The sequence below is a fragment of the Talpa occidentalis genome, unplaced genomic scaffold, assembly GCF_014898055.3.
Source record: "Talpa occidentalis isolate TD23 unplaced genomic scaffold, MPIMG_talOcc4v2.1 talOcc4.6, whole genome shotgun sequence".
Lineage (NCBI taxonomy): Eukaryota > Metazoa > Chordata > Mammalia > Eulipotyphla > Talpidae > Talpa > Talpa occidentalis.
Genome location: NW_023604972.1, coordinates 26,825,261 through 26,849,969, shown reverse-complemented (window position 1 = coordinate 26,849,969; position 24,709 = coordinate 26,825,261). Strand labels below are relative to the sequence as shown.

Below are 24,709 nucleotides of genomic sequence, written 5' to 3'. Positions count from 1 at the left end.
TGTGGTTAGAGTTTCTGCCCTATCTCACCCAATCAAAATCCTAACATGTTAGGACATAATACAAACCCAAGTGTGAAGGATTGGGAAATGCAATACCTACTAACCCAGGCAAGCTCAAGTGAGGCAAAACTACTGATTTAGGAGAAATGTTTTCTAAGCAAGTTAGAAAGGGTGACTTCAACAAAAGAGATCTTTCTTCACCAAGGAAAAAGGAGAGAGATTTAAAGACTTCTGTGAGAATGGTTATTACTATATTTCTATGACTTTGTTCCTGATAAATGTAAACACTATTTTTTAGAGGCAGGGACTAGAAAGAATAGAAAGATGTTGCCATTATTTTCCATGCTGGGTCATGAATAGAATAAGAGTTGGGATCTATATACATCATTAGAGCATCATAAATGGTTACTGAATGGAATATATGTTTACTAATGATGATTTGAATGCCTTGGCCTCAGACTCACTAATGGTAGAAATTTCATTATCAAAAACCCATTCTTGTACTTAAAGCTTCAAATTCTTGTAAGAGCCAAATGCCCTCAGCAGACTCATAGCATAATCTTTCTCAGTGGATTGAATATGATTATAAATATGTTTAATATCCAATCTAGAGAGGAATAGGCATAAAGAATATGAAAACACTAGGTGCTTAAAGGATAGGAGGGGTAAGAGAAGTGGGGAAAGCAAAACACAGAAAAGAGAAGGTAGGAATGAAAAGACAATTCCTCAAGAGTCTCCTCATCTAGCATAGATACATTTCCTAACTATGGCAAACGGTGTCTGTTTGAATGTTAACATTAATGTCCAGTTCTGTGACAGGAGATATTTCACCTTCCACCCAGCAGCTCTACCTCTGCTGGGGGATAGAGACTGTTTAACTTAAGACTAGCAAAAATAATTATTTTATTTGAGGAATATAATTAAGATTTGAAACAATATTTAGACAAACTGCTTGTCCATGTAAATGGTGTCTGCTTGGTTACTACTTGAGTGCCTTCTATACCAAAACAGGTAATTAAAAAGTCCACTACAGAGTTCCCTCAATTTCAATTCAACAGAAAACTGCATTAATGTAGAACATTTAATTCCAACCCAATAATTAAGTTTGGCAGTCTGAAATTATTTGAGGTTAATCTTTTTTCCCTGAGCATTTTGAAATTCTTCCAAACCATTTTTGTTCCAGATCTGTTACATATGCATAGTACCTTTCTTTCCATAAATTAAGTTCCTTTACTATACATACAAGAAGTATCAATGTATCATTTCTCTTAGGTAATTATTTGAAAAGATGTACCAAATCATGAATGAGAGATCATCTTACTCATCCCACCTTTCACATCAAAAACTGGGAAACCTGAAGTTAATGCAACAATTGTGAGTCCATCTTTTAGGATAAAAAAATGTATACTTCTTCTATTACAGTTAGTGATTAACATAATGTCTAAATTACCTCTTTATATTGCTATATATAACTTGTGATTTTAAAATGGTTAGAAATGATTCATAAACTACAGCTAATGCTACTACTAAAGTACTCTTGAACTCTTTTTAGACCTCAAACATCTCAGGCAGGTATTATCTATTGATCCCATCATAGTGCTTTAGTCCCAGCTATTCAAGAAGGTAAAGCAGAGAGCATGATGCCTAATAGTTCCATGAAAAAAGAAGAGGGTCTTAGAAAGTTCAACCAATATTCCAAAGACCATGTGGCAATAAAAGGACAGCAAGAAACAGAAGTTTTAGACTTTGGTCAAGTGCCCTCTTCATGGAGATTTCATTTACACATCTGTGTTCTCCTGGTCTCCCTTACCTTCTCTTTTGAGCTTTCAAAACACAGGAGTGTCTATAACTGTTACAGAGATCATAAACAGTTCTTGCAGGAGACATTTTTATGCATTTACAACCTGAATAAAAAAACTTGGTAAATGAGAAGCCATCTGTATCTTTTCAAAATACGGAGGAAGGAGTTTTATTATTTTAGTATGATCCTACTTCAGGCAATAAGCTAGTGCCTCTATTGATTTTATTTTATTATTTTTTAAAGATTTATTTATTTATACAAGCGCTGGGTACAGTCAGAAGTGCGGGCGGGTGAGAGAATCACCAGAGCCAGAGCGGAGAGCAGAGCAGGCAGACGGACGAAGTACACTGCTGAGAGGAGCAGCAGGAGTGGCCGGAGAGGTCTGCCGGCCATGCGGGACCCTCGCCCAGCGGCCCGGAATCCAACCGGCATTGCAAACGCTGTGGGCAGCTTCAGCCGCTGCGCCACCGGGGAGGCTCTCTATTGATTTTAGATTTGACCAGTTACTCTGCTAAAGATATTGTTAAGGAATAGGAAAACAAATAACGTTTAATACTGATGCTCAAAGAGTTTAAAGTTTAGGGAAGGGGCAGGACCAAAGCACATGAAACCACTGGTGAATAGTATGAGACTAAGTTGCATAGAGCTTCTAAGGGACCCTCTTTTGGTGAACATTTTTAGTTGTGGTTCTGACTGTGTGGTATGAGGAGATGCTTTGATGCCCAATCCTTCTATCACGCCATTTGGAGGACTAAAACATTTATTCTTTCAACTACTGGGAGTGGTAACTTATCTCCCTCTGATGAATCACTCTCCAGAGATGTCCTGACTGAGACTGTCATGCCTCTTTCTCAAAGGTAGCTCATCTTACATGGCTGGCAGATTTTGGGATAAATGTGTGGGTCAAGGACACAGCCACCTGCCCCAATTCTATATAATTCTGAAGGGTCCTTCTGATTCCAGTGGTCCTCCCTAAGTTAGTTGTGTATTTGTAATAACTACATTTTAATTCAACTTCACCAAGGTTTCATCCATCCTTTAGCCCAAAGTTCCTGTGCCCTCACTCTCCCACAGGTGTTGCTCCTGAGAGCATTCCTGAATAAACACCCCCTTAAAATAAAATCCCACAAATCTTGATCTCATTAAAAGAAACCAAGTTTGAGGGAAATCAATTAACCAGAGCCCTTTACCATGCATAATGGAAAGCGCTCTGTTTCACCTGAGATTTTTGTTTTCTTCAGTACTTTCTCATGATCATCTCTGGCTCTGATTTCATGTTTCTTCTGAACTCTCATGATTATTCTGGTCTTAAATACACAGCTGATATACCTGTTCTTTTCCTTATCCCATACTGACTTAGATGTTGAACTCAGTACCTCAAAACCACTCCCCCAAAGCATCTCTACAAAAATAGACATTTTTGAGCAAATAGAGAAGCAGTGATGTGTTACAGGACAGCAACAAAAACTACTACAGAATCAAATAATAAAATCCCTGTTTTTAAGTCCTTCACTTACTCAACACTGGGAATTATTTACTAAGAAATTCAACCTCTTGTCTAGTTTTTCAGCAATATTTGTCTTTAGTCTTCATCTTCTCCTGGGTCCCTGATTTTCTACTCTACCCTCAACTTCCTGTGAATTATTATACAGGGAATTTTAACTCTTCTCCCCTTTGTAACTCTAGACATATTTTGTATTCCCAAAAGCTCACTAAGGTTTTCCTTGAACAAAGGGGCAGTTATTCAGGATCTTCCCCTTTAGCTCCACAGATTTCAAAGGTAGAGCCTATAAAATACCATTCATCTCTTCATCCTGTCATTCTCCACAAATGGAAGGGCATCCCAAAGATTTATTTATCTATTGAAACAAACTATACTCTTCTGCCTGAGAAAAAGAAGCAGACTCAGTGACACTGAAGGACATTTTTTGGTTTTCCCAACACTCAAAGACTAAGAAATCAATGGAGAAAGCATACACACAGATAGAGCAGGAACCCAGATGGACCCAGCAGGAACCCATGTGGACCAAGCACCAACCCGTACCCTTTCCACCATACTGATTTTCCTAAATGGGTGGTGGACAAATGGGTCTCCATTTACTACTAGATTAAGGAAGTATGGGGAAAAGAGAGTGGAAGGGGAAGATGATAGAAAAGGAAGGAATTATTTTTTTAATTATTTTTTATTAATTATTTTTAATTGTTTTACATCATTGTTCATTTTTAAACAATATTTGCTTCCCCCCACCCCCTCAGGTGTGCTCCCCATAGAGTTTCCTTCCCCAAGGCACCCGTGCACCATCACCTCAGTCCCCTGTGCTCCTCCCTCCCTCCCTCTGATCCCTCTCCCTCCTCCTCCCCTGCAGGATGTCTCTGATTTATAATTGTCAGTGAAATAAGCCAGAAGGAAAAAGAAAACTATCAGATGGTTTCACTTATAGCATGAATATAGGGGAACCAAATAAAACATCAGTGTAAAAAAATAGTAACAGTACAAAACACAACAAAGGAAGGAATTATTGATGATGTTGAAATGGAGCTTATGACTGGTAGAATGAGGATGAAAAAAATGTATCAGGAAACAGAGTCAAACATTTGTTGTTAATTTGGTCCTGAATGCAGAGAAAGCAATTTAGGAGAAAGTGTCTTTTTCCCAGTGCTAAATATATACCTATAGTAAGTCTTTTGCACTTTTATTTATTCATCAAAATTATTTTTTCCTTCAATTATTTGCATTGACCTTTATTTTTCCTCTATGTTTGGAATTTCAAAAATGCACTTCTTGGAGAGGATATATACACATATACATATATATGTGTACAGTTATATATGCAAATATTATATGTGTATGTGTATGCGCACATGTGCATGTGTTACATATATCTAAAATATTTTTACATTTGGGCCTCCTTGGTGGTGCAAGGGGTTAAGTCTCAGCACTATGAAGCTATTGGCAGCCACTGCAGCATGAGTTTAATCCCTGGCCAGGGAGCTAACCCACATGGCGCAGCAGACTTCTCCTGTCTCTCCTGCTGCTCCCCTCAGCAGTGTATTTCAGTGATTCTGCCTGTTAGGCTCCCCACTCTGTCTCTGGTGAATATTCTCGCCTCCCTCACCTCTGGCCTACACTCCAGCTCTTGTATGCATAAATAAATAAAATAAATCTTAAAAATATATTTATATCTAAAATAGATCTACATTTAAATGATATTTATATTTAAAATATATATTCACTGACTGACAAGGGTCCATCTTTTTCTACCAACTCTAATAAAATCAAGACTTCAAGAGGTTTCAGATGTTACAAAATAATGTGCTGGTCTGATGATTTCAATTATGAAAGTCATTCTGAAATTATGTCTTTTCATACCTCAGTGAGACCCACAGTGCACTGTACCTAAAATTATAACTTTTCCTGAAGCCCACTTTGTGATCCTCCTACCCTCCTTTCCTGGGAACTTAGGAATATCATTGAATTAAAGGCAATACAATTCTGACTGGACCTGATCTGTGTGTGCCAGAACTGGTATGGGACTGCAATTTGCACTGAAAGCACATGCATAGTTAAGCATGTCCTTGCTAAACTCCCCACTGAGACATAAGAGTACATATTATTCTTTAGCTGTGAGGAATGAATAAATACAGCAAGATCTATATTGGTGAGTGGCAGTACTATGCCTTATTTAGTACCCAAAAATTTAAACGTGGAAGCTGTAATGGCTTCAGCAGAGTAGCCTAACTTTGCATTTTTGAAATGAAGAAACAACAGTTTATTTCAAGCAGTTGTTTTACCTTAAACTGTGTTCCATGACTGCCTTCTACTTTATAAATATACTGTTCTTGTGCTGTAAATCATTTTGGCTTTTATTTCTGTAGAAGCGAGCTCAGTGATTGTTGTATTTCTGATGCCATTATTTAGAACAAGTCAAAAGAAACAGAGGTTTTAAATTTTTTAAATAGCATGTGCACATACGGATGGGTAAAAACATATTCCCAAAGTTATATAGACATGTAAACGACTGACAAATTTAATGAAAGAAGCAAAAAAAAATTTAATGTATTTAATTTTTAAGATAAATGTATTTTAAATGGGTATTCCTCCATGAAGCAGAAAAATGAAAAATATTTCCTGTATGCTATGTGGTAATAACTTGCTATTTTAACCTCAAGATGCCATCTGAGTTTCATAATGTTATTTCCTAGTTTTGAAAGGACAGTGATGAAATGATCTGACCTTTACTTATTCCTATTTGATTTCTCTGTCAGTGTTCACTGGGAAAAATAAGAAGAGCTAAATATACCAGAATCTTGCCTTTCTTCTCTTCCCAGAAATGGGTCGGCTAATTAGCCTCCTTACTCTCCCCTCTGAGAAAGCTGGCATGCTTTCCCCAGCCTGTGGTTGACATGTGGCCCCGCTGGAGAATCCTGGCGTGGAGGGGAGTTCTTTGTTTCTGCTAGCAGTAAATTTTGTGAATTGAAAAATAACAGATTTTAGATTTTTCCAAGTCTTCATCTCGGACTCAAACAAACAAATCACCCTTGCAAGCAAACCTGACAGGAAAAATGTTGTGTGGCTTGTTTTATGGACCATGACTAGGATGCACGGAGCATCCTGAGAACTGGGACTCTCAACAAACAGCCCTCTCCTCTGCTAAGAGCCATTTTTTTTGCTAAGTCTTTGATCATGAGAAGATTAGGAGGAAACCTCTGTCCAGGGAAGTAATCCCACTGATCCTGCCGAACTGGAGCAAGAATGCTAGCTTCTCTCAAGTGTATGCTTGAGGCTGAAAATGTAGAACTCAACCCTTTTGGATGGGATTCTGCCTGAGCTTTCATTTAGAGACATAAAAGACCTGTTTTTATTAGCAGAATTCAGAGTACAGTGATCTGCAAAATGGGAAAAAAATGATCATTGGACAAAATGAAAATGGGACGTTAGATGTCTGTTTCTGAAGTCAACACACCTGGATGTTACACAAAAATCCATCACAAATCAACCTTTCTTGACTCACTTCTCTATCTATGAAATAAGGATGTGAAATGTGCCAATCTCAGTTGACTCTTGCAAGAAAAAAACAATGTAAAGTATTTATTCTTATATCCAATACATGGTACTTACTCATTGCATTTTTAAGAACTATTCTTATACCTATTCTATTTTTAACAATTTCTGGTCTTGCCATTGAGACTTGAATTGAATTGTATTCTATTTAAATTCAATTCAACAAGATTTTACTCAGCCTGCCCTGTGCAGGAGGCATTTTATCAGGCACAGTTCTTAAGATACTCTCATTACAGAATCTCCTGGGCATTTGAAGATTTACTGTCTTTTGCATCTTCTCTTCATTAGCTACCCTGAAGGTTAGTGGTATGGCAACTTTTTCTGAGATTAAGTTTGAGTCATGTACATGGAAGGTCAACAATTTAGTTGTTCCAAGAAGACATTAAATTAATGACAGTCCAGCTAAATGCCCTGTCATTGCCTTAGGGTGTGTGGTTGAATTACATGTGCTTTAAAGATGAGCAAAATGTGGGGATATTTGAAATTTTTAGAATGGTTTATTTGTAATTTTCAAGTAAACAAATCTTAGAAATTTAAATTCCTCAAACAAGAAGTTTCTTAGAGAATTTTTCTTTCTCATCTCATCCTCTTGCCTTTGGACAGAAGAGACATGTAAGCCAACTAGGACAAATCATCTATTTTTGTTCTAAATCTTTCTAAGAATGGACACCTCCCAGCTACTCTACATAGTTCCTTCCAGCATCTTCTCACTCATACAATCAAGATGTTCATCCTTATGTCCAATTTAAACTTTGCCTCTTTCTTCAAGTTAAGAGTACTCTCACAAGGTACATCAAATTCATTCTTTTTTCATATTTCCAGTAAGTAGCTAACAACACTAAGTAACATCTTGTATGTAGCTGGTTCATTTTAATTTAAATAAGAGAATGGATCAAATATTTTCATAAACCTGAAGACATTAGTCAAACCATTCCTCAATCTTTACAAAGTTTCTCTCTGGACCAAATAATATCAATTGATAATGTATTTCTTCCTAATATCCATTTTATTAAGTATTAACCATGTTTTCCAATCTTTGAAACCTCTCTATGTTTAACGCTGGTTATTAGACATAATGATGGTTTATGAATTAGTTTGTTAATCTATAACTAGCCAGTGAAATGGTTTATGATTGATTTAGTGACCTAACTCCCACCTATAGTCTCTGAAGTTAGTCTGCCTAACAAATAACAGCTGTATCACTAGTCATTTAACTTTAGACAAATTACTTCATTTTTCTAGTTCTCTACATTTCCTAATCTAGGAAGTAGGGATAATAATGACCTCATGTGACTGCATTTATAAGTTAAGTGAGTTAATACTTATGTATTTAGAATAGTACCTGCTTTATAGAAGTGCTCAATAAGTATTATTCATCATTGTTATTACTCCAGAATATATGTCAGGCCTAGAGATTGATACGTGATGAATGAATCTCTATTTCTGAGACTGGTAGTGTTACCTCTACGACCTTGGTAGTGTTACCTCTATGAACTTCTTAGTACTACTTCCCCTGCCATTGAATATCTATCACCTACCTTCCTATTTAAAAAGTTCTCCTGAGCATCTTAGCTTGGTTTCATCTTCTCTGCAGTGCCATAAATTGCGATCTTCAGGACCCTGTTTTTAGTCTTGCTTTTAGCCAACTAGGCCCCCATGTTAACTTTTCATAACCTGAGATAGCTGAGTACTCCTTAAAGGACTAAAGTGAATTTTATCATCTTTATCCTTTATAATACCAGCAATTAATTTTTTACTTCTTGTAAAACTGCTGATAAGCAGAGGTGAGTTGACAGATATTTTAATATTAGGTTATCTCAAACTTCAGTGTGAAAAACTCTTATTAGGTTATTTCATCCATTCTACCTAATTCTGTTGATATTTTTCTATAAAGCATTCATAACAGTGCCTGGTACTCAGTAAGTGCTCAAGAAATAAGCTGGAGAAGGAGGGGGAGAAGTAGCTTAAAAGTAATCATTATTTTCCCCACATCAGACGACACATTATCTTATTTAGCCTTCAATGAACTGTAACTGGTGGTTGAAGCCAAAGACTATTACAGGTGGTGCCCCCTGTAACTGGTGGGGTTACCAGGGGATTGCTGGTGAGCATAGATAACCCCAGGGAAAATGTTAAAAGGTATCATATTTTGGGGTGGAGTGACTGATAAGAAAAATAAAGGACTGCAGAAGGAGCGGGGGATCATTTAGTGTTTGAGAGTCAGCATTTGAGGATTCAGCATTTGGGATTCAGTGTTTGAGGATTTAGTGTGTGGGATTCAGTGTTTTCAATGTCAGCAATTTTGTTCCCCACCATGCCGATCTTCTAGAAGGCTGTTGGGGGCCTCTGAATGTGGAGGCCTCCAGCAGCCAACCTCAGAAAAGAAAAGTTTGGAGGCTTTGTAATTAGGGGGGTGACTGAAACTGTTCCCAGTTTTGCTGCTGTTACAGCCTAGTAGAGAAGGTGAAGACCAGGAGCAGGCACCTTGCTGCGCTGTGATCTAAGAAAAACGTATCATTTATCCATTTTAAAGATGAAGAAAATTATCATGTGGGAAGGTGGAGGAAAATCTCTCCTCTTCCTTTCTGTCATATCTCACAGAGCAGTCTTACAATTAGAAGTACTATGAATTTCAGTTGCATAATGAAGATTCTAATATCAAACAAAATCTTATATTTGAATTTAGATGTTGTGAATTAAGATTATTCATGAGATCCTGTTATTAAAGCAAGAAAAATTCATTACAATTCTGGAGACAATATTAAATAATAAAATACTAACATTTAGCATTTACATAGTAATTCACAGTTTATATAGCACACATAGAGAGCACACATTTGTTTATGATTTATCTACTGAGTCTCACAGTTTCCTGAGAAAGATAGAGTGGAAATCATTTCCATTTTACAAGAAACTGAGAGACAAAGGGATTAGTAAATCATGAGACTTATGCTTGGGAGCATAAACTAGGATACAATGTCACCTTAATGTATTAATGTGATTTAAAAGTATTCAAACATAACATATCAGAAGAATATTCAAGGGAGAATGTACTTGAGGGGAAGAAAGCAAAATATGCACCAGGTGAGGCATGCCTGGCCTTAAAAATCTGCCAGTGTGCTGCCCCTAGACACCAATATTAACTATGAAATGCGTCAAGTTATTAAAATGACAAGACAATATGGTTACATTGCCATATAAGAATGGATTCCACAACTTGAGAGGAATGGAGCTGAATTTGTTGATATCACTTCTGGGGCTACAGAACACTGGGCACTGTTGCAAGATCAAACAAAACACTGAGTGCAGAGGATCCGTGTGGACCACACTAATGCTATCTCAGCCACCTCAGCTACTTCTCCATTGTTTCATATCCATTTCTAAAGTCCAGAAACTGCTGATTATAAGAAAGAGTATGAAATACACCAGATTCTTTTTTCTCCTCATATTCTTTTCTAAGCTCTGTCCCTTATGTAAACCTGTTCTCCCATTCAGACATTCTGGTATAAATACAAGAATTGAAAGCTAGTATTATTGTTACCTCTCAATTCAGCAGGAATCATAGCTGAAAAGATCAAGATCCAATGATAGCGTTTCAAGCTGGTAGCCTCCCACTTAATCTGAATTCACCTTCTGTAGAAGCTTCCCTTTCTACTCTACCAACACAGTCCCATATTTTGACTCAAAAACAAATGTCCATTCAGTGAGAGTGGATAGTGTTGAAAAAAAATAATGACAATTGTTTTGTTTGACTTTGAGCTCACATATCTCTGTCCATTTTCAGAACCAAAGGTGCAAATCTTTTAATGTGGAAAAGCTGCATGGTGACGGTGCAAAACCAAAATTCATCACGATATGCTTATGTCTTATGATAGTGATTTTAACACAGTAGGGCGGATGTCAACTGTAATATCCTTTAAGTCATTCCCTCCAACAATTTCAGAGAACCATGTTATGAAATTCCCTTCAAACCTTCACAAGACAACTTGTGGGGCAGGGGAAGTCTCCCAAAGTGGGGTTTGTATAGACATAAGAGCCATGCACCAGTAATTCCTAAATACAGTTTTCTGCTTTTGTGAGTACATTCTACTGTCTAAAATCTTCACATGTCCTCCTCTCACTGCCAACTTAAAAACTTCTAAAAATCACTTCTTATCACTTAAAGTCAGAAACTTCCACTGGGCCAACATTAACCTTTAAAGTGACTCTTCTTTCTCATCTCTCATCAGCCACAAATCAGCAGTCAGTTTGAACTGGGATTTTTGTTCTCCCAGTTGTTCTTTGGGATGTGCTCAAGTATGTGTGAGGGGTGGGGGGTACAGAGGCAGTAATGTCATTAGAAAGAATCTTTCACCACCATTTAATGTGGTAGTTCACTGAACATATTTAGTGCTTATGATAATTACCATGTGGCTATGGGAGTTTCAGACAAAAATTGACATTTGAAAGTGAGTATACCATGTAACAATAAAGACACAGTTATAGCAAAAAATGCCTAAATGCATAGACAGACATAGATATATGTATTATATATATATGTATTAAATATATGTATTTCTGAATTAGACCCATTTTGACATTATGTTTTTGAATTTGATAAATTTCCTTAGTTCTCTTTTAAAATGTAACTCATCTCATTTAACACCTTTCCAGATTGGTGAGGAAGAACCCCTTTTCATATGTGACAGTGTGTGCTTGATTTTTCCTTCTTTGTAAATGCCATCACCTTGTAGTCATCAGTCAAGTTATTCTTTAATAATTTTTTAAATGTTTCTAGAAATATTAGTCCAGGTGCCAGTATGGTGATGATATTTTTTTAAGAAATGAAAAGCAGTCATTATTTTATAAAGCTGATGAAAAGCCTATGTGTGTGTGCATTGATATTCATCATGAAGTGATTGTCTGTGAAACTGGCTGAGCCATGTGATAAAGTTGTTACTATGGGAACGGCTCATGAGTCATGATCAACATAAAAGAAAATTACAGATGAGGTATAAGGTAGACTTGACAAAGAAACTATTAATTTCTGAATTAAAAAAAATTTCAATGCTATTATTACTACCACTTTTTATGACTAGAAAATTCTTTTTTAATCCTAATAAATGTTATTATTATTACGTTCCTATAATATGCTAGAAGCTACACAGAGAACATAAAGAATATAATTCTGAACTTCCTGGAGCTCACATCGTGCAATGAAAATAGACAAAGTTACTAAAAACCTTACATAGACTAAAAGATGATCATTATGTTATGTTGGATCTGTTGTCTTTTCGGGGAAAAAAAGCTGATTTGTTTATATGTTTTACACTCTTTCTCTGGCAGAATTCTCTTGGTGTGACTACAGAAAAAAATATAATTTTCTGTGGGTTGTGAAGTATATCTAGATTCAACTGGGTAGGAGAAGGACTGCAGGTGGTAGGAGGCAGAAATGATGGTCTCTGGCATGCAGAAATGTTCTAGGCTCAAAGAGATTACAAATAAATATCACCAAACTGTCTCTATGGAAACCATGAAGCTGTTTTCCTTAACTAGAGAATTGTATATCATTCCCTTAAAGATAATAGATGGGAGGGAAGGAAATAAAAAAAAGGCTTCCCTATGAGTCACAGAGGGTTAGAGTAGGCAGGACCCTGAGCTTTCAACAAATCTATTCCTCTACTTTCTACTTTCAAGAAGAATCCCAAATAAACCCTCATTCAAGCGGTTTCACTCCTAGCAACTTCCCTGATTAATCCATTCAGCAGCAAGAGCAAGGCATCTAGCCTCTAACTTTTCTGTTGTATATGAAGGGCCTTAACCCACAATTTTTCTCTTTGATTGAGATAGGGATGGGAAAACTAATTGAAAACAGGTTCCTGCAAATCTTCTATTTAAAACTATTTCTCGGTTGTTTCTCTGACTTCTTCTCTATTCTATTGATGAAGAAGATTATGAATATGCCTTTGCTTAAATAGGTATCTTCTTTCCAAGAGACCATTTGTAAGGGCCAGGATTCAGAATAAGTCTGTTTAGAGTCAAGCCCATCATGCATTCAAATGTTTTGGTTCTTCTGCAAAACTCCTGGGAGTTACTTTTTAATTTCCTGGCAGCTAAGCTTCATTTCCCAGGGCATGCTGTCATCCTCACTTGAGCTGTCTGTTATACCCAGTCTCATTTCATCACCAAATAGACTTTCTACAAGAATTCACACTGCTTCCATGTTATTCACATGAAAACATAATGTTCCAGAAGGACTCTGAATCATTTTAGTGATGCGGTGGAAAAGAGAGCAGATGCAGTGTAAGTGGGCTCCCCACACATCTTGTTTTTCCACCTATATAGTTTTTATAAAGGCAACTAAAACAGATACAAAGATCACTTCTTTAGGACAATTTGAAAACTAAGTTCCAAATCTTATCAAAGTCTAATGGTGAACTCCATGTAGTATACATATACATATTGATCTTCAAGGATGCATACCAGAAACTTATAAAATGTAATAATGCAATGTTATTTTAATTAAAAAATAAATAAATAGGCCCTCTTCGATTAAAAATACAACAGTATTGTTAGAGAGTAAAGTTAACTGTATTCCATTCTCCGTTTTTGGCCAGCACCCTTTCCCCACATTTCTATCAGGCTAAGTTCACACTTATGGACCCCACTGTTTCCCCTTGTAGAATCTACCTTCTTTGTGAGTCAGACTATAGAGTTCATCAAGGAACTAGTCTTTTTCAGCCTAATTCCCATCTCTGACCTTCCACCTCAATGTTCCCACTAGCTGGTATACCCAGTCTCATTTGATAACCAAATACTCTTTCTATAAGACCTCACACTGCTTCTATATATTTTACATGAAAACACAATGTTCTGATTTATAACAATATTCTCTGATTTACTGTATTATTCTTCTGAAAATATGTCCCTTCTATGGTGAACAAGATGACCAGTGCTTCTTTTCCTCTGTCCTGTCCCTGAGCAGTTGGCATCATGTGCCCATCCCTCAGTATGGAACCTGGTAGGGCTCCCCAGTTCATTGTCCTCTCTGACATCCATCATCCAACCAGTCACAAAAAATCCCTCTAATTTGTCTCAGCTTGAATCTTTTTTTAAACTTAAGGCCATTGTTTGACTTTAAGCATTTTATCACCTGTCATCTGGACCCTGAAAAGCCCTCTTAGCTGCTTAAGTGCGGACACTGGCCCCAGATTTTGCCTTCTCTACTTTGTCTCCCACATAGTTACCAGAATGGTAATGCAATAGAAAACATGGTACCTGTCACAACCTTTATCAGGTTTTCTACACTTCAGGATTAGGATTCATTTCCTTAACATACATATTCTAGCATTTCTTTCGGGATCTCTCTAACTCTACATATGTATAAGTGAATGTATTACACATGCATGTGTGTGTGTGTGTGTCTTTTTAAAGTGTAAGTATAAAACATGTGACTTTTAAAGTGAAAGTATAAAACATGTATAAGATTTTTTTATTATTAAACAGCTCAAAGGGGGCATATACATTACAGTATACCCTCCAAGCCATAATCCTAGTCCAGGTTCCACTTCCAAGAGACAACCACTATTACTCATTTCTGTGTATTCCTCCAGAAATGGTCAGTGCATATACTATAGATATAGATATAGATATACACATATGTATGTATAGATATGTTTATATATATACAAAAATGAGAACATTCAACAATGCTGTCCTACATTTGCTATTAGACTTTAAGTCTTATCTCTTGGCAATCTTTCCTGTGCTCTTTCATTTCCCACAGTAGTGAATTACATGTGCTCCCAGAAGACTCCATACTGTTTTCAGGCACACCTGCCAATACTTATGCCCTTATTTTTGCATGGAAGATTCTTCTCATTTTAGCCTATACAGTGTTAACTACCATCCCTCCTTAATAGTCATCTCAGACATTACTCTTCAAAACCACTCCATTATGTGCATGTTAAATTCAGGACATACATATCTATATCATAGCAACTACCACTTATTTAAAATAACATAAAATGTAGCATTGTCCTCTACACTGGAACATACTTGAATATATGGAAACTGTCAGTCATATTCCAAGCCTTACTGCCCAGCTTGCATACAATGAGAAACTAAGTGTTCAATAAGTATGTGATGAACCAAAACACCTCAAGGCCAAGCTAACTATCGAAGTTTCAAAATCTTCCAAAGGGGAAAATCTTCACTCCAAGAATAGAGGATTTTAAATTTTTTTTTTTAATTTTTAACTGTAAACTCCACAGAACACAACCATATCCATTTTATTCACTAGAGTTGTAGAATGAATCCTCTTAGGAAAAAAAAAATACAATGACTGGTTTTATTGGGGTTTCCATGGTAAAGGTTACATCAGACACTTAATGGATAGCTCAGAACAAAAATACCAGCAAAAAACTATGAAGACTATGAAGATTCTAAATGGGGTAACAAGACTCACAAAGAAAAGCCATCTCTCATTCTTCTTGTGATCTGCCTTCTTTCTATGTTATCATTACTGATATGAATTAATTTTAACCTTTTCTCGAGTATTTCTGTCAAGTACTAAGTAACAGATTATTATATGCTACTATTAACTTCCTTTAATAAATAGAAGTCAAAAGATTTCATGAAATTCATAATCTGCTGAAAACAGAAGTAGTCTAAAATGTAGAATCTTGATTCTGATACTGTGAATAATAAGATTTAGTCCTCTGTAAAAGTTCACAGGGAAACAGCATCCTAACATTTACTCAACTGTAAGCATATATCCATTCATCTTCCTATTATCTTCAAGTATGATAATGTTATTGAGCTCCCTTACTGAAATTCAAATCAATTGGAAATATTTAATACCATAATTTTCCTTTTGAAATGAGTTCTTTCATGTATATCTTGAGAGTTCTATCAAGACAATGGCGGCCTGCTAAGACAAAAGCATTAAGCACCACACAACTAATACTAAATGATGTTCAACTGAACACCTTAACTTCATCCTCCTGCTTCCTGAATGCAAAGACTCTAGGAGAGGTAAATCTGTCAGGTTACCCAGATTTCAGAAAATAATTATTTGCTTCTGTTTCACATGAGGTGTTTAAAATTATTACTTTAGCAGTAGTGTAGCCAAGTCCCCAATTTGAATACCATGGGCAGTATCAGATAACAATAATTCCAATTCAGTCTGGGCTCTAATGTTCAATCAATATATATCAAGCAGTCAGTTGAGGATTGCAGATCCAAAGTTTCTTATTGCTGTCTTTGAGAATGTGTTTAACTAGAGGAAAAATTGGATGATAATGCCATGACCAATTAAAATGGTGATTCATTGTAAAGAAACAAAGCAAATGATCAAAGCAAAAACAACTGTTAGAGACAGAGGACAGATTGGTGGTTACTAGAGGGGAAGGGGGTTGGGAGGTGGATGAAATGAGTAAAGGGTGAATTGTATGTTGATGATAGAAACTAGACTTTTGGTGGTGATCATGATGTGTCCATGCAGATGTCAAATTATAAATCTGTATGCTGAAACATACAAAATAAGCCAATATTACCTTAATAAATTTCATTTAAAAAAAAAAAACATGATTCAAGAGGGTTCCTGGTTGCATCAACACCAAAGTGCCCTAGAAGGCTAGAATAACATATACTCAGTGGGAACTCAATAATGCTTGTTTATTGAGACATGTAACAGAATAAACTAAAATGAGATGGAATCTAATAGGAAAATAAGGTGAACAGGGAAGACTTGATTTTGACAGTCTAAAATCTTTAAACATGTAAGTTTATGTTATAGAATATTTGAGCTCAAAAGAAGCTTAGCAATTGTGCATTTTACCTTCATTTTACTTGAGCCGAGAGAGTCAAATGACTCACTCAGGATCCCACTGCTAAAAGATAAGGAATATTTTTCTTATTTACCAAGCAGAGAGGATTCAAATCTGGAGTCAGGCTGCCTGGTTTCAAATTCTGGCTCTGCCATTTACTAGCTCGATAACTTTGAGTAGTCTTTCAGTCTAAGTTTCTCCTTCTCTCGGCCTCAATTTCTTTATCTGTAATGGAGGATAATAACTGCATAACCTTAAATCATAGATTAAATGAGATGCCAATATAAATCATTTGAAACCATACACAGAATGGTTCATGCATTCATATGTAGAATGTGTTCAGTAAACATCACTATTTATTTTCATTGTATTACACAGATTGGCCCAAGAACACAAGTTTTCAAATATGAAGTCAAACTTTTAAAAGCTGAATCGGTTTGCCTTGATGTGGCTTAAATTATAAGAAGAGCTTTCTATTATCTCCAGACAGAAAGACCAAAGAAAGTTTCCTCTCTCACTCTCCCCAGATAGCCGAATAGTGAATCCAACACCTAACAGACCTGGTTGATTACTCACATAAGAGAAAAACGTATTTATATCTTTACTGCTATCTGTTCTTACCTTTAAATGGTACTGACCTATTTGCTCTGTCTACACAGAATTCTATTATAACCTCAGAGAATTTCCTGACAGCAATGAGAGTATGTTTAGGCTATTTTACAAAGCTACTGCAAGCTCCTCTGTGGGGGGAAAGCAGTCTGCAATGTTCTCTATTTTGAAGAAGAAAAGTCATTGGTATTCTGTAAAGCAGCAGGATGGTATTGTTGGAGTTACTGTGCTAGGCAATATTTTCATAGCCATCATTTAAGGCTGGCTGACTCATAAGTAATGGCACAGTTAGGAGGACTGCTTATTACTTTAAGTCAAGCCGTGTCACCTAGGATTCTTGCCTTTGTCCTGTTGCTTATCAACTGTTAAACTAATTTCAACTTTTTGCACTGTAACCTGTTTAACTACCTGGAAATTAACTTGAAACCTAATTTGGGACCTTGAAACATACCATTCCTAGAAAAACTTAAGAAAAATACTACAATCTTGCTACTACTCAAACTGCTCTTCACATACCAGCAATCAGCATCTCCTGGGAGTTGTTAGAAATGCAGACTGTCAGGTCCCATCCCAGATCTCTGATTCAGAAACCGCATTTTAACATTTTAAGATTCCAGAGTGACTCAGGTAAACATTATAGACTGAGAAACGCTGGTGCAGAGAAATGGGATGGAGAAACGAGATGAAAGGTAGTTAGTGTTTTTGTATCATCAAGATGATGTAAATTATATACAATTGAAGTGTGTTCTAGAAACTTCTGAAATTCCCAAAAACATAGTAATTTAAATGGTAATTGGCTACTTAATTTTTTTTTCTTTTTTGACACTGCTTGTATAACAGGTTCATTTTGTTTGCTGTTAATTGTAATAAATTGTAATGCCTCTAAGAGGATTCACTGTTGGTATCCATCCTTGCATGCAGAAAGGAAAGAAACTGGTAGTTATCTGTTACTGGGTCCACCTTAGTTTCAGTCCCACTTTGAATAAAGACTCAATGTGTAGAGTCTTTTGGATGTGGCAACTTGACCATTATTTCTTTAGAGCAGGGACAGAAAGGTCTGTGTTTAGAACTCCTCCTTCATGATCAAGTATCTGCCTCTTAAATAAGAAGGAACAGATCTGTTGGAATATGAAATACAAGAGTTCAACCACTTGTTCCCCAATCTGCTATTCTAAGCACAGACTTGCTTACTACTAACTGTGTTTTACTAGGCTTATGTTAGCAGATGTCAATTGTTACTTTAAGGCAATTTCTGGTGCCTATTGTCTCCTTTTGCTCTGTTTCCTAGTCATCTTTATTCAATCTAGAGTATATGTATGCATGTGTGTATGTATGGCTTGGCAGATCTTATTAAGAGAGAAGATTTGAAGCGCTTAATATACAATAATGGAAATTGTTGTAATTCATTCAGAAAATGAAAAAAACATGCAGTTACTATCACACGTACACTGTATCACATGATGCCAGAAGAAAAATCCTCCCTAATTTAATGAATAATATTATTTCCTGAAAAAAAAATCTGGCTTCCTAATTTATTCTGTATCAGAATTATTCTTCAGAGGTTTTGCATTTACTGTTCAGAATAAAAATGTGTTGGTTGTAGAGATACTTGACTGAAAAGCGCACACTCCCTCTCTCTCCCTCTCTCCCCCTCTCTTTTTTCCCCCACAATTTGGAAAAACATTTTCTATTCTAAAGGACATGAATCAGAAAGTAATCTTGATGTGATGTTAGACTTTAAAACAGGCAACGTTATAAATCAATATGAAATTATATTTCACTTAAGGTAGCACAGGGATAGAACAAAAATCAGCAGAACCTAGTTTTCAAATCCATTAATGTAATATACAATTACCATGTCATGGAATGGGTTGATAATAATGATAATGAAAAAATATATCAAAAAGGCAATGTTTTAGTAATGAAATTTAGCCTGAATTTTCTTTAAAACTATTTCTATTATACTTTTTGTCCATTATTATTATTTGATAATATTGCTAAAATTTTCTTATTAAATAACTTCAAAAGCTACTATCAGGCTACTAAAACATACACAATATAAAATAATGAACCATATTCCCCCATAGACATTTCAACCCTACTTACATTATCTGAAAATCAAAGCATATTTTAAAAATTCTCTTAACTAGTGCTAATCATTCAGATTGAATCCTTGATCCTAAAATCCCTTTGTTTCCATTAGTCCTGGAATTAACTCCAATCTATTTATTTCAATATTTTGTTGAAGATAAGAGAAGATTACAATAAAGCTTAGTTCTTATTAGTACCCTTGATTAAAAGGAGAAACAAGGAAATAAGGAAATCAATACTTAGTATTTTTTCAATGTTCAGTGATTTATATTTTTACTTCTTGTCTCTATTAACATTGTGGAAAAGTAATGGGTATTTTATTTTATTTTTTTAGTAATGGGTATTTTAGAAGAATCTACTTTCAAAAGTTTATCTGTTGCATGAATATTGTAAAAAAAAAATCAAGTAGATGCACATGTGGTGCAGTGTATAAATAGGCTGTATCATTCTATCATTGAGTCACTTCCAGTGACATTGCAATTAAATGTAATGTTTTCTCCCTAACATTCTGTATGAATTCAGTTGAACAATTGGTTCTACAGAGCTTTTTGTTGGGGAGGTTGTTTTGGCTAATTAAATTTCCAATTAAATTCAGTTGGTTGGTTTTTTTTTTTTTTTTTTTAGAAATTTGAGGTGTTTGTAAATATAGTCAATGTAACTGTATATATGTTACATATAAATATTTAAATTCTGAAAAACACAGTACCTTATAAAGCTCAACCACTGGCAAAGATACTGTTTACCTTTTGAACTTTCTGAATTTCCTATTTTATAAATTACCTATGTGGATATTTACAAGGTGGTAAAATAAATTATCGAAAAGGAAAATGTTATCGTATATCTGCATGTTACAAACAACTTGTTAAATTCATTCATTGCCTAAGGTATACAGTTGCAATGGCACAGACTGGGCATGATTCACATATTCATATCTTCATACAGTCCACAGGGTTTGTAAAAAGCTTATTTTTTGGTTGTTGTACATATATAAACAAAACATCATAAATAAATCCATCTGTTCAAAATCCTTGCCAAGTCAGAAAATATTCATTGTGCATTAATTTTTTAAAAATGTTTTAAATAAACTATTCAAAGCGGGGAAGTTAAAACTGTAATATGCAAAAATTTGATAGCCATCCTTTTTTATTCTAATCCTATTTAATAGAATACAAACATATTTATTTCTTCCCTGACCTAATAAAAAAGAAAAAAATCTTAGGCCTTAGCATGTTAAAATAAAACCACACAGTAGTAATGTAATGAAAAGAGAATTCAATAGCCTTTAGTTACAGAGGGCTAAAAATCCCAAAAGGTTTTAGTCTTTAGAATATTCAGGCTGTCTAAATTTCTGCTGCCACAACATTTTTTTCAAAAGTGGAATAAAAATGGCCTTTTGCTCACGCAGATCTACCTATTCCCTGGGTGGTTGATTCTAGAAAAGCAACAGGCTCTTCCCCCGCCTTACAAGAAGCAACAGTTAGAAACTCTTAACAACTAGAAAACTGCTACCCACAGTGGTTGGAAACAGCCAATAAAGTGATAACTGTGATTGCAATTCATTTGCAACAGTTTCAGAAAAGGAGCAGAAAAAAGGGAAATAAAAGAACATGAAACCCTCTGAATTCAAAGTATTTCGCTGATACTATCGCCCACTCTCTTCCATTGTGCCTTTTGTCAGGCTTTTTTCCGGCATGCTTAGGTTTCTAAGGTAAAGAGAAGCAATAACCTGGCCCACCCTGTTTCAGTGCAAATTTACGATATGCAACAAGACAAATTCATCACACTGGAAGTACAGCAGTCTCCCCAGAAGCAGGCTCGAGCACGTACAACAAGCAAGGACTGTTGTCTCAGCCTGTTGCTCCTGCAGCGCACTGGAGCCTGGAAGAGGGTGGGACTTGGGGGGGGGGCACTGAAACCTTGTCTGTGAGCTGGGGTGCTTGGTGCCTGGGGTGACAAGAAGGGCTGGGTCGGACAGTCCTGCCTGCGGTCTGCAGGGACTGCACCTGGCGGGCCTGCCGGCTCCAGGGACCCCGGTGCAGCCCGCCCGGCAGCCGGCAGAGGGTGCCCTCGCCAACGAAACCCCAAAGGAAACCTGCGAAAGTAACCCTCAGACTCCGCCCCAACCCATCCGCCGCCGGCGCCACAGCCACCCGTTCTTTCCCAAATAGTGCCCAGCACGTTTCCTCCGGAGCGCCGCAGCAGCCCGCGCGCGCGCGTGTGGAAAATCCAAACCAGGGGCCACAGGGCGCTTCTGCGGAGCGCAGAGCGCGCGCGGAGTTGGACTCGGCGGGGCCGGGGCGAGGTGACAGCCAATGAAACGCACAGGGCGCGGGGACCCGTCCGTGTCGCATCTGCGTGAGCCCGGCCACCGGGCCGGCCGGGAGGCCACTCACCATGTTCACTTCGGAGACCATGTCGATGCTGGCGACATCGATCCTCATCCCGACGTCCACTGGGGGCCCTGCCAGGGAGGGGGGCACAATACGGGCATGTTCTTAGAGTGGGGACCTCCTGGGGAGCGGGCAGAAGGGGGCTTCCCTGCGTTCACTACCCTCTGGATGGGCTCCCTCCACCCACCCCTCTCCTTCCCCTGCAGGGGACAGCCTGGGAAAACAGGTGTGAGGGCACGCGTGATGCAGTGACTCTGCGGAGGGTGTGTCGGGCAGGGCCGGGGGAAGCTTAGCTCAGCTGGGGTTTCAAACCCTGTGACTGGGGTCCGGAGTGTTGTGTGTGTGTGTGTGTGTGTGTGTGTGTGCGCGCGCGCACGCGTGTGCATGTGTGTGTGTGTGTGTGTCCAGGACGTAGGGCGCAGTGCACTTAGGAAAATGACATGCTTAAAAAAAATTTGCATTTACGTTCGACTGCAAAGAAGAACTAGATGAGGGTTACAGGTTGAAAAAGGCGAAACATTACCTCCAAAGTCCGGCCGCAAGCGAATGTCATATCCTTTGAGCAATCTGTCCACTGTGTCTTTCACGTATGACATGTTGCTGGGCTCATTGGCGCTGAAGGGAGGAAGTAGGGACCGTATTCAGATTGAGCACAAACTGCGAGCAGACATCAAAATAGACAGGCACACCTACCCCCCGAATGACAAGCTACATGATCCAGCACAAGCATGTTAAAAAACAAACAAACAAACAAACAAACAAACAAAAGCAAAAACCACCAAGAAAAGAGACATCCACAACAGCAGCTCACCTGTGTGCACAACAGACCATGGCAATCATCACAGGGAAAGAGAGAAGCCCCAAACTCTCTCGATTTTGTACTGTCCACATTACTAACTCTGATTAAAGAATTGTCTTTTCTGTGAAGATTCAAGGAATGCAACTTAGTCCGCGGCAGGGCAGAAATTCCCGAAAGGACCTGCGCATGCGCAGGGGGTGCTCACTACCGACAGACACCTTGTGCTTTGCAAACAATATTCCTAGTGGAACAGGCAACAGATTTCAATCCCTTTAAAGTTCCTGTTTGTGGTGCTCCGCATCCTCTGGGTGCTCTGAGATACCGTATTGTCTCCTTGGGGCTCCTACCTGCGCGTGCTTAGGAGCTTTCTTCTTGGTTTAGAGGCTGCTCTGTTCATTTCCTTTTCTACCCTCAACCTGATTTTCTTTTCTTTTTTTTTTTTTCAACAAAACAAAACAAAAAACAACTCAACTCCCAGGCATCTGGCTAAGGCTGCCTGTGTGTGATTGGCATATTTCGTTGACAGTCTCCGTGGTACTAGTCTGGGAGCCTGGAGGCGGGGCGGGTCTCTGCCAGCTCCTGCGTGTTTGTGCAACGCAGAATGGGGCGGGTGGTCGCAGAATGGGGAGGGGGTGTTTCGGGGAGACCCAGGGAAGGCAAGCGGCAGAAGAATTTCAGGACTTATTTGAAGACTCCAAGAATCAGGTTCCCTGGAAGACGCTTTAGGGCATCTGATTTAATGTGGTGATTCTCTGTGGAAGGAGGTGGAGGAGTGGCTGGCGAGTCAACTTTTAAATTCACTCCCCTTCTTTATTTCCCTTCCCCTTCCTGTCTCTCAGAAAGGAGAGGAGGGAAGGAAGCAAATCTTGAGACAGCATCTCTGAGGGAGTAATTCATTTTCTAGAGCTATCCGGAGTAAGTTCCACTTTCCTTCTAGATTCTAGTAAGGAAATCTCTTTTTTTAAGTTGCCAATTTATTAGCTCATATTAGTGACCCAGAAAAGGACCCCCAAACACCCAGTTTCTAACCTCTGTTGCCGACTAGGTTGGGGTTTTGTGGGCACAAGTGTTACTTGAATTAAAAGCAGACAGTGTAATTCGATAAATGTGATTGAGAGCATGGGGGTGCTCAGAGTGGGATAGGTGTTTATTTGTTTAATAGTATATATTAAATCTTTACTATATTCTAGGAATTCTGGGGCTTAGCCGTGACTTAACGAGTTTTCCACCTTTACTGGAGTTCATGTGCTAGTTGTGAGGAGGGACTCAAATATGTAGGAAAGTCAGCTTATCTCTAGCTTGTATAGTGACAGAAGAGTTGCTGATTCTAACAGGGAGAAGTAGAAATGGTTTCCAGAGGAGAAGGTTTATTTTTTGTTTGTTTTAGTTTGTTTTGTTTTTGCTAGAATAGAAAGAGAGAGTCATCTCAGGAGAATGCACCAAAGCCTGGAGACTTGAAAGAATATAGTCTGTATGGATATTTGAGTCCACAAAAGACTGAGCAGCATATAAAAGGAGGGAAGGAGGGATATGGGTGATGCAGGTGCAAAGGGAAGTTGAGGCCAAAGTAAAAAAAAAAAAAAGTTAAGTCTACTTTGCAGATTTGGCCTTCTAGAAATCAGTAAACATTTCAAGGAGGGATCACAGGGTCAGAGTTAGATTTTAGAATGTTCTGGTAGACTAATCATGATGAGAACTATTAACATTTATTTCTTGATGACTACTGGTTATTCCATACATTATGCAGTTTTTCAAATTTAAACCCTGTAACAACCCAAATGTGGTATATAGTATTGTTAGTCGCAAAATCTAGAAGGCGCTACTCAGAGCAAATTAAGGTAATATAGCCAGTTTAAAACCAAACAAATAGTAGGTGGTAGAATCAGTTTTTAAACACAGAATCTATGGATTATTCCAGGAGGAGGAAATGGAAACATGAAAAACAAGAAGGAAGAATGGTTATTACAATAACCAAGCAAAGAATTAAAGTCAAATAGTATTTAGCCTGGAAGGAAGTGGTAGGCAAGAACAAGGTTTCAGAAGTATACAGCAGACATCAAATAATTGAAAGGGTCAGAATTTGGAGACTTTTATAAACTGCTTTAAGAACTGTACAAACATTTACAGCTGTCTAGAACTTGATATTCT

At 37.6% G+C, this 24,709-nt stretch overlaps 1 protein-coding gene across 1 annotated transcript in view; it reads right to left on the bottom strand.

Annotated features, from left to right (window-relative positions):
* The window catches only part of GABRB1 (gamma-aminobutyric acid type A receptor subunit beta1), a 304,528-nt gene extending 281,792 nt beyond the window's left edge, over nucleotides 1–22,736 (bottom strand). The window contains exons 1-3 of the mRNA XM_054688064.1: nucleotides 22,574–22,736; nucleotides 22,286–22,377; nucleotides 21,766–21,833 (exon numbers count right to left, since the gene is read on the bottom strand). Of these exons, the coding sequence (XP_054544039.1) occupies nucleotides 21,766–21,833; nucleotides 22,286–22,377; nucleotides 22,574–22,653 (240 nt within the window). The 5' untranslated portion in view covers nucleotides 22,654–22,736. The remainder of the gene's footprint in view (nucleotides 1–21,765; nucleotides 21,834–22,285; nucleotides 22,378–22,573) is intronic.
* Nucleotides 22,737–24,709: the final 1,973 nt, after the last annotated feature.